The sequence below is a fragment of the Cariama cristata genome, unplaced genomic scaffold (genome assembly GCF_000690535.1).
Source record: "Cariama cristata isolate BGI_N322 unplaced genomic scaffold, ASM69053v1 scaffold37662, whole genome shotgun sequence".
Classification (NCBI taxonomy): domain Eukaryota; kingdom Metazoa; phylum Chordata; class Aves; order Cariamiformes; family Cariamidae; genus Cariama; species Cariama cristata.
The window spans coordinates 389-10,065 of NW_009606158.1; the positions used below are offsets into that span (position 1 = coordinate 389).

Consider the following 9,677-nt stretch of genomic DNA (forward strand, 5'->3'; position numbering starts at 1 on the left):
TTGAACATGGTTTCCAAGCACTATGCTTTTTCTTTTTTCCTCCCCTTTGTTTTCATTTTAAATCTTGTGCTTTGAGTGAACACATAAATGGATAACTCTGAACTTCAGCTGCGAGCTGCTGTTTGCTTGGGTCAAAAGGTTGAGCGGGATTGCGATGGATGGAACAGTGTTTGAGTGAAGCGTGTAGCAACTGGAAGGGAACATGCCAAAGAGATGCTTCATAGGTTCTGAAATATTGTATTTCTTCTCTCTGCTTAAAAAAAATTCCTCTGACACTTGCTCCTGGCATACATCTCCCTCTCGTGTTTCTGCGTGCTGACTTCTTGTAGGATTGCCTGTAAATGTGGGAATGGTTGCAGTCTTGCTCTCCGGTTGGCTTTTGGGGTTGTGCCTGCAAGGCTTCTGCAAAGGTATGATCCCAAGCTGATGGTAGTTCAAACATGCTTAAATACCGCTGCGTGCCCCTTGTCTGGGGAAAAAGGTATAGCAAGTGTGGTTGAATGAGGAAGTGGCTTTGTTTTGAAAATAAAGTGATGGGAAATGACCTTTTCAGTTGCAGAGTTTAGTCCTGTCGATTGGTCGCATCTCCTACTGTAGCCCGTATTTGGTTGCGGAGTTCACCTGTTTTCTTCTTCCTTTTTCCGCCCTTAGGGTAAAGTAGAATACCTGGTGAAGTGGAAAGGATGGCCCCCAAAGTAAGTTACCTTTTACTTGTCTTTTACTTTAATACTCGGTAATAGCTTACACTGTATCTCTGCAACTGAGCGTCTCATTCTTAACGGGTAACCTCTTGTCCCTCATTCCAACAACGATAAACAAAAACAAAGAGCTACAAACCAAACCCAAGTCTATTTCTGGACTGGCAGCTGAGGGATACAAACTGTGTGCCAGTCTATTCTGACTGGTTTTTGCCACCACTGAAATATTCCATTGAGATGCTTTCTAGATACAAATGTTTTTAAATTCATTACGAGTTCAACAGGGAACCTGATTCTTCTGAACTTGGAATGGCTCCTGCTTTTCTGAGTCAGGACCAGGAGGACCCCACTTTATTTTTGGAGCTATATGCAGTCTTTTAAAATAGAAATCAAGTCGATGGTCTTGTCTTCTTGTCCTACTGCTTCCCCTGTGCAATTCACAAATGGGAACAGGCAATGCTTCGCATTTATTGATTGTGGCCAAATGCAGGTGATCTTTGTCCCTTGAAAATTACCGCCATGCCTTCATTTCTTTGTCTGAAACCTTCTGCTATTTTGAGTGCCTTTTCTGCTTTTGCTTTGGTTGCTATGTTGCAAAAAGGGGAAAAAAAACCCAACGATTTTTTTTTTTTCAGCATTGCTGTGCGCTGTTTACAGATACTTCTCTTATTAAAGTGCAGCTGCGTCTGAAGAAGAGTGATTGCTCTGTGCCTAAACAGTCTGTAAAATGCTTTGAGATTAAAAGGATTAGGTAACTGGAGAATATTACTCTGTTAGCTAGCAGCCGAGTAGAACGGCCTCCTGTCCAACCCATACGGGGCCCTGTCTTTGCTTTTCTGTTTGTAACTCTCTGTGTGTACATACACAGTGTGCGTGGGTATGACTACGTTACACATGCAGTTGCACTGCGTGTTGCTAAGAGGGGTTGCTTTTATGGTTTCATCCTTGCACTTGCAAAGCAAGGCCCGCTAGGATGGTCCTGACGGATTGTACTTGGTGTCTGAGAAGCTGAAAGGTGTTCCTGCGTGCCTAATCCTCGTGCTTATGGGGCACGTGTGAATACAAGCAGCTTCCCCTCTCTGGTGGCGGTGGTGGGAGAGGATGACTTTGTTCTTGACTGTAAGTTCTGCTGTCAAAGTGTAACCTTGTGCACTTGTTGAGCACCACTTGCCATATAGTGTGGGTCAGTCCTTGGACTGCTTCAGCCTTCCAAGTAGCCAAGCCTAATTTAATTGCTGGCAGAGGCTGGGAAATGTATTTGTAGTCTGTGAGGCACCATCTCCTTTTGGCCAGAATACTGATGTTTATCCCATTCTCCTCTCAACAAACGCATTTTGGTTCTTCTCTTGTAAAGTCACTTGCCAAGAAGGTGGGCCGAGGCATGGCGTAATGTTTCCTTGGACAGAGCAGCCCTTATTCTTACTGCTGCCTTTCCTTGCCCTGCGCCTTGGAAGTCTGGGGGAGATAGAAACTCTCTTTTGGGAATTAAAAGCACAGCCCTCTGCCCAGGGAGCAAGGGGATGTCAAAGTTCCCTTCTTTTGATGCTGTGACATGTCCAAACGCTTTCCTTCTTCCCCAAACTCCAAATCTGAAGAGCACTGATTTTTTTCTCCCCCCCCTTAACTGTTCACTCAGTGGTTTGAGTTGCTTAAAACCAAGATGCTTTAAGCATTGAAGTCACTTTCATCCTGCTAGCGGGGTGTTCCTTGTTTCTAAACATACATATGCCTGTGATGGCATGCAGCACTACAAGCTGTTTGCATCTTTGTCTTCCAACGTATACCATTTCCTCATCCCACGTCGTGTTTCTCTTCATTCCCCTCCCCAACCTTGTCGCATTGCTGTTTGTAATCTCTGTACCAGTTATCCCATCACTCCCATTGGAGGTTTCATGGAAGGGAATAAGGATAGGTCAGTAGTTTGCTGCTTTCCCGTGTAATTGGTATTTCACTTTCTTTTTTTCTTTTTAATAAAAAAATCCTTGTTAATGCCCTGTACCTCAGATTTCTGGATTGTACTGCTGCAGTCAGGGAATGGAGGAGTTACAATCTGATTCTAGCTACAAGCTTGTTTACAACTTGTGTTGGAGTTAAGAGGGGAGGGGGAAGAGGAGGAGTAGAAGGAGGGGGAAGGAAGATCATATGATCTATGTTTTCCAGAGTGCCTGCTCTCTGCAGTTCTGCTGCAGCCTGGGCTGTGTATACCCATATATACAGCTCTGTCTGCGTGTGCGCACGCGCGAGCGTGGCAAACCGAACCGTGGGGTTTTTTATATGCAGTGTTTTGCCACTGCAGCGAAGCCAGAAACCGAGCTGCGGAGAAAAAGGCAACACCCACCAGGTTTTTTTTTAAAAGCAAATCCCCTTTCTTCTCCTGCCCATGAAAAGCAATCCGATGTCTTTTTTTCCCCCCTTGTGTTATTATTTTTCTTAAAATTGTAGTACGAGTGCCAGAATCCCTGCAGCTGGGAGGAAACCTTCCTCTGTTCAAACAGCATCTTGGCTTTGACAGCTCACAGTCAGGTTGCTGCAGGAGGCTTGAGGAAAGGGAAGAGAGTGAGATCAGCTGGTTATGAAGACATACCTGTTCTTAGCTCTCTGATGTACACTACACCTTGGGATATCTGAATTTCATTTTTTTGTCGTTTCTCCCTTTTGTAAAAGAATTGTACTTTTATTTCTAGACCCATTCTCCCGGAATGCTCCTGCATTTCAGTACCTTTCTTCTATCTAGTGGAGAGATGAAAGAGAAAAGCATTCCCAAACCACCTCCCCTGTGTACATATGTGCATGTATCACGTGCCCTCCTGTGCAGCCTGCGTTTCATCCAGAAATGTAAACATCCTAAAATGCTTTCTGTCTTGTTTAAAGGCACTGATACAAAAGCACCCCTGCCCACCTGCATGTGGTTCCTCTCTGGCTGCCCTCCTCAGGGGGTGGGAGGGGTACGGCCTCCAGGCCCTGGACCTCACATTCCAGGAAAATTAGTGTTCTGAGGCGTTTGGGGTTTCAGGCTTGCTTTTTAGCCTTTGAGTTTGTATGGCGGAGAAGAGACATGCCACCCCCCTTTTCTGGGCAAACATGACCCCTTAGAAGAAAACATGCCATGAGGACCACCTTGTGATCCTCTCACTTTCCACAGTGGGAGTTTCTGGCTGCTTCTCCCTGATATTAAGTGCAGCTGTGCCCTTTGGGAACCGGTTTTAGCATTGCCTGCTGAGCGGGTTCAGTCCTTTCCTGAGCATCCGACTCCTGTCACAGCTGTCCGGCAATCAAGGAGGGAGACGGGGCAGTGAGTGACACTATTCGCAGGCTACTTTCAGAGCATCAAGCTTATTTTGAGTAGTTTTGGTAACCGTGACCACAGTGCAGATGCACTGGTGCAGAAATCCTGATGACCTCTGCTCGATAGAAATAACCTGCAGGGGGAGTTGAGCAAGAGGAGGAATAGTTGGAAACTCGCCATCAACTTGCCTCCGGGCCCAGGCCTAAACATGTTTAGTTGAATGGCATCAGTGGAGAAAAATTAAACTCTTAAATGAATGCTTTCGGCTCCAGTGATTAGAAGTAATTAATAACGCAGGTGAGAAAGCGTACTTACTCTTCGAGCACGCTAAATTAAGAGAGACCTATTTTTCAGAAAGCTGGATCAGATCACGTCTCATTGTTCCTTGGGGTTTGTTGGATTTGAGGGAGGGCTGCAGATGAGACCTGTTTAGGCATTGACTTAAAGTCACTTTGCGAGAGCCTGCACGGGCTTTGCAAACAGCGTGGAGGGGGCCCTGGGGAGGAAAGTCTTCCCTGTTCTCCTACAAAGAGCTGCTTGACGCTTGGCCCTGCCTGTTTTGGGAAGGGGAGGTGGTGTCTGCGGGAAGTTGGGGAGGGAATGGCTGGGATTCCTCAGAGCTCTCGCAATGTTGTGGCAGGCCCCACCGACCCTTGTGAAGACAGTATCCAGGGCTGCAGCACACTGGTAGCAGGCCTGCAGAGAGAATGTTTCATTAAAGTATTGTTTACTTTATGTTCCTTATGTTTTTCTTCAGATACAGCACATGGGAGCCAGAGGATCATATCTTGGACCCTCGCCTGGTAGTGGCTTATGAAGAAAAGTAAGGGCGTATGTTCTTTCTCTCCCTGAACACAGGAAAAGGAAATAGTGTCTTTATTTCATAGTGTGCATAAAGTGCCCCTGTTGTCCCTACTTCAGTCAAAGATGAGATGTATAGCAATGAATCCTGCTTGATCTCTGTACCCTGGTGTTGGCCCAGGTGGACAAGACAGGGTTAAAGCAGCTTTGATTGGCACTGTTCAGGAAATGAGGCCAAGAACAGGCTGTGTTGAGCCAAAGAGCCATCAGTCTCAGGTTTTAATCGAGTTCAGGGCTGGACTGGAGTGATGCAAGGTGATAAGTTTCCCTAACCCACCCTTGATCAGCTGAGTCAGAGAAATTCCCTTATTGCAAGGCTTTCACTCCTACAAGAAGCAATTCTGGGATGTTTTCCAAGCCCACGCGGGTCACCATTGGCTTTTAATGAAGGAGCTGCACTGCAAAATGTAGAAGTCCCGACCAGGTTTTGTGCTGTGTTATTTAGTACTCGGTTTGTGTTCCTCTTTCACAGGGAAGAGAGAGACCGTGCATCGGGGTACAGGAAAAGAGGCCCCAAACCAAAGCGCCTCCTCCTGCAGGTAGCCTCTTGTTCTTCTGCGTGTTTCTAACTGTCTTTTTGCTGTTGCATGGAGAAAATTGGAGGTAACAAGCTAACACAACAACATGAAACAGGTGGGTAGGCAGAGAATTTTAACCTGTTAACTGAAGAGTCGGCTAACTGTCTTTAAAAAAGCAAAACAAAACAACAAAACCAAACCAACAACAGCTCTTGCTCTCTGAACTAGGATTTTATAAACTTTGAGCTTGGGTGGTTGCAAGTTACCTGGTTTGTGTGCTCTTTTAATTTGACGTTGGGCTTGGACTTCCCATCATGTTAAAGGTAGCCACTGGTTGGAAGCGGAGTTCCAACACGCCAAGCAAAGCAGCCAGTCCTAGGAAGCACATATTAGGAAGAGTTTAGATGGCAGTTGAAGAGGTGAGAGAAACAGTGTTGTAGAAGCAGCACAGCTTATCCTAGCTCATCTAGAGATTCAGGGACTGAACAAAGAACAGTTTCCTGGCTCTCAGGTGGGAGCCCTGACTGTGTTATCAGATATCCGCTCTGATGCTTGCTGCATTGATGTCTTGGCAGCGGCTGTATGGTATGGACTTGAGGAGTGCCCACAAGGGAAAGGAGAAGCTCTGTTTCTCTCTTGCACGGAGGTTTGGAGGAGGAGACAGTAACCTGCCAGGGGCCAAGCCAGGGCAGGCAGAGTTCTCAGAGAAGACTGGGGGAGCGGTCCTGCCATTCTCTCTCCGGAAGCAACGCAAAAACCAGAAGTACCTGCGACTGTCAAGGAAGAAGTTCCCCCGCATGGCGAGCCTGGAGAGCCGAAACTGCAGGCATGAGTTCTTTCTGAATGATGCGGTGGGCCTAGAGGCCAGGCAGGGCCCTGAGGACTGGGAAGCCATGCAGCACACCAGCAAAGAAGGTAAGGCCAGGCACCCCTTGGCTGTGAAGTTCTGGGGTTTGCGAAGGATGCTCTGCATGCTTCCTCCTTGCTTGCCTCATCCTAGGCTTGTGGTTTAGGTCAGGTCCTCAGAGCAGCTCTCGCTGGCTCACATTGTCGCCCTCTGGTCTGCAAGTTCCCTTCTTGTTTGGATGAAATAGCACAGATTAATCTGCTTTTGTCATGCTGTTGCCTCTCTGTAGTCTTGTATCAGTGCCGCCCCTCCCAGTGCTAGAAAACACGCAGAAGATGGTGCAAGTTAGTCCCCTCTTACAGCTTCCTTGCAGCAGAGGTGACACGCAGGCGTGACAGCGATGAGCTCTGCCTCTGTCCGCGCATCCACACGTGTTCAGCCTGCTGCTCTGCTAAAAGGAGCTTGGCTGGCAGTGGACAAGCTCGGACACCAGCACTCCTCTCGTAGTGCTGCTCTGAGGAGCACAGAGGAACCCATAGTGCATCCCTCTGCCCCCGCCTTCCCTTTTCTCTCCACACCCCACATCCTCCCAAGTCTCTGGTTATAGAGCTGTGTGAGGGTGGGGATGAGAGAGCCAAAGTGAGGATGGTAACTCCTGCCTGATCCCACTGAGTAGGCAGCATGAGTGTAGGCATGGGAGATGTCCAAGCACACTTGGCATTTCGGGGAGGAATACCAGCATCTTGTGCAGGAGGGCTGTGGGATGTGCGTGTTGCTCTGAGTTACCAGGGAAACTCTATCCCTGCATTATTAGAGCTGCTGAAGGCGTAGCTTTCCTGGGGAGTGGAAAACCGGCGCTTGCGCTGCTTGTAGTAGCTAAGGGAATCCTGTTACTCCTTGCTAGGAGTAGCTGTTAGCCAGGCTGGATTAGGCAGGATTTTGGGGAGAGAGCTGTGTTCTGGGAATCAACGCTATCCCCTCTTCTCTGAGAGGGACTCGAACAGTGCCCGAAGTCCAGGGAGGCAGCAATGAGGGTAGCACAGAGGAACCCGGCGTTGCATGCTGGCAATGGGCAAATGTGTGGGGCTGTTTCCCCCTAGAAGTGTGCTGTTCTAAAGCACTTGGGGATTGGAAGAGTGATCGGCACTACAGAAATGTAAAACTTTTTGTTCTCCTCTTCACACACAGCCTGCATGGAATTCCAGTTATTGTTAGGGGGAATTGGACTCTTTCTGAGGTGGAAGTAGGCACTCAGCTATTTGAGACAGAGGCCGGGAAATACACTCAAGGGGCCCTCGTTCCTTGCCCAGGTTGGGACAACAAGGTATATAGTACAGGTATAGTGACAGGGAGAGGGGATGTTTTCCTTCCTCTCTCTGTGTATTTTTGTGGCTGTCTCTCGGGGTTGTGGGGAAGTGAGGCTTTCGGTGGCAGAGGGGCTGGTAATTATTCTTACAGTGAGAAAGTGCAGGGATGCTTGGGTTTCTTGTAGGGAGCTATCCAGGAGCAAAGGAAGGATATGAGAAAGGGAAAGCAGCCTCTCCATGAAGCAGTATTGATGGATTTTTGAGAGCATTGCACCCAGGCTGTGTTGCAGGTGCGGTACGAGGAAGACTCTCCATTTTGGATCCCTTTGACTCCCATAGGAGTATCTGAAGAGCGTTTGTGATTCTTGACTTCTCAGCAGGGTAGGGCATTTACAAGAAGGTGAGCTCACACCTGGATGCGTGTGCTTTGCTGACACAGAGCCAAATTAGGGGCTGAGACGGGGTGAGAGGTATTGGGGAATTGTGGATGGTTAGATGAGCTGGGTGGTGTTACAGGGTCTTTTGACCTCTGTGTAGGCTGCTCCGATGCTGGTGTCTGTCTGGACACCTTTGCTACTCTTTCGTTTTCCCATTATATCCTGCAGTGATCCTCCATTTTTCCTTAGCCTCTGAGGGGAGGGCTTGCCCATGCTCTTTCTTGCCTTGTGTGTACAGACTCAGTACAAGCTGATTTCACCCCCTGTTTGTCAGAAGGGAGGCCCCTTTTCCTTCCTTCCCTTCCCTCGCTTCTTCCTCCTTCCTTCTCCCTCGCCCTCTCTCACTAACATGTTCTTATCCGCCTCTCCTTCTGCAGCAGATGTGGATGGCAGTCTCCCTTGGATTCCCACTGTGCCCCCCAGCGAAGTGACAGTGACAGACATCACGGCAAACTCCATTACCGTCACTTTCAGAGAAGCGCAAGTGGCTGAGGGCTTCTTCCGAGACCGGAGTGCGCAGTTCTGAATCTCCATTTTCAGTGCTCCCCAAAACCAGTGCTTTTAGGGTGGGGCTAAGGAAGGGTTATTTTATCCCTTAAGAAAAAAAAAAAATCCAAAATGTCTCCTCTTAAAATGTTTACAGAGACCTTTTTTTTTTCCCTCCTTTTTCCCTTTTCAGATACGCAAAAAAGGGCAGTGTAGGGGGTGTGTGTTTGTCATTGCTTTGTCCATATGAAAAACTGACAGCCCTTTCCCTGGCAAAGACTCCCCTCCTAGATGTGAAAGCAGCAAGCTGAACAATTCGCCTTTTATCCTGTTAAGTGGCGGCAGCTGCATTTGTGGGGAGAGGGCATGCGGAGGTGGAAAGAGAGCTGGATCTCTAGCCTGCCGCCTTGTTCTGCGATTGATATCCCTTGGATAAAGATACTTCTCTGTGCATTGCTCTTCCCACCTTCCTCCTCCCTCTCTTCTTGCAGCAGTGAGAGGCGATGGATCCTACCTGTGTAGATAACTCCAGCCTGTTAAGACTTTCTCTCCAGTGCTGTTTTCCCTGTGGCCTGCTGTCAGGACTTCAGAACCGTATTTGCCTGTCTGTGGTAAGTCAGTCTTTGCAGCACGGGTCCATATAGACAGCAGAGGTTTCTCCCTTTGATTGTTGATCATGCGGAAAGACTGAAATGCATCTCTGAAATCTCGATTGGCGACGTAAATTCAATTTGCCCTCATTAAAAGCTCAGAAACCCAGCGCAGTCGAGACGTACCAATCTGTATATGCTAAACAGGATTTCCAGGCTCGGCTCTGCTGCGTGAGGAATGCGTTATGGAAAGCGGGGTGTTCTTACCCTTTGCCAAATTCAGTATTAATAACAAATGCTGCCCTCAATCTGTGGTAATAAGTTGGTTGAAAACTGACTCCTCTCCCCTGGGAGGAAGGGCTAATAGGACAACCGAAGCATTGCCTAGGACTGCAGAGAGATCCAAGATACTGGCACAGGCCCAGGATGCAGGAATTGGACGGAACTGAGCTAGAAATGGACCTTGATGAGCAGCAAATTCTGTTCTTGGATCTCATTGAGAGATCCAAGGTAAACAACACGTGGGGAAGGCACGTATTAGATTTGAGGAGGGGGAAAAAAAAAATAATTCTTAGCAATGAGAATTCTTGGATTGTACTGCCTGAGTAATACTCTTCCGTGACTCCAGTCTCCTCACAGTATCTGTG

At 47.9% G+C, this 9,677-nt stretch overlaps 1 protein-coding gene across 1 annotated transcript; it reads left to right on the forward strand.

The window, feature by feature from the left end:
• Positions 1 to 651: 651 nt before the first annotated feature.
• CBX7 (chromobox homolog 7) lies at positions 652 to 8,592 on the forward strand (the record flags this gene model as incomplete). Its single annotated transcript, XM_009696254.1, has 5 exons — positions 652 to 695; positions 4,742 to 4,807; positions 5,318 to 5,384; positions 5,939 to 6,278; positions 8,332 to 8,592. Coding segments are annotated over 5 exons (666 nt in total), but the record flags the coding sequence as incomplete, so codon positions are not given.
• Positions 8,593 to 9,677: the final 1,085 nt, after the last annotated feature.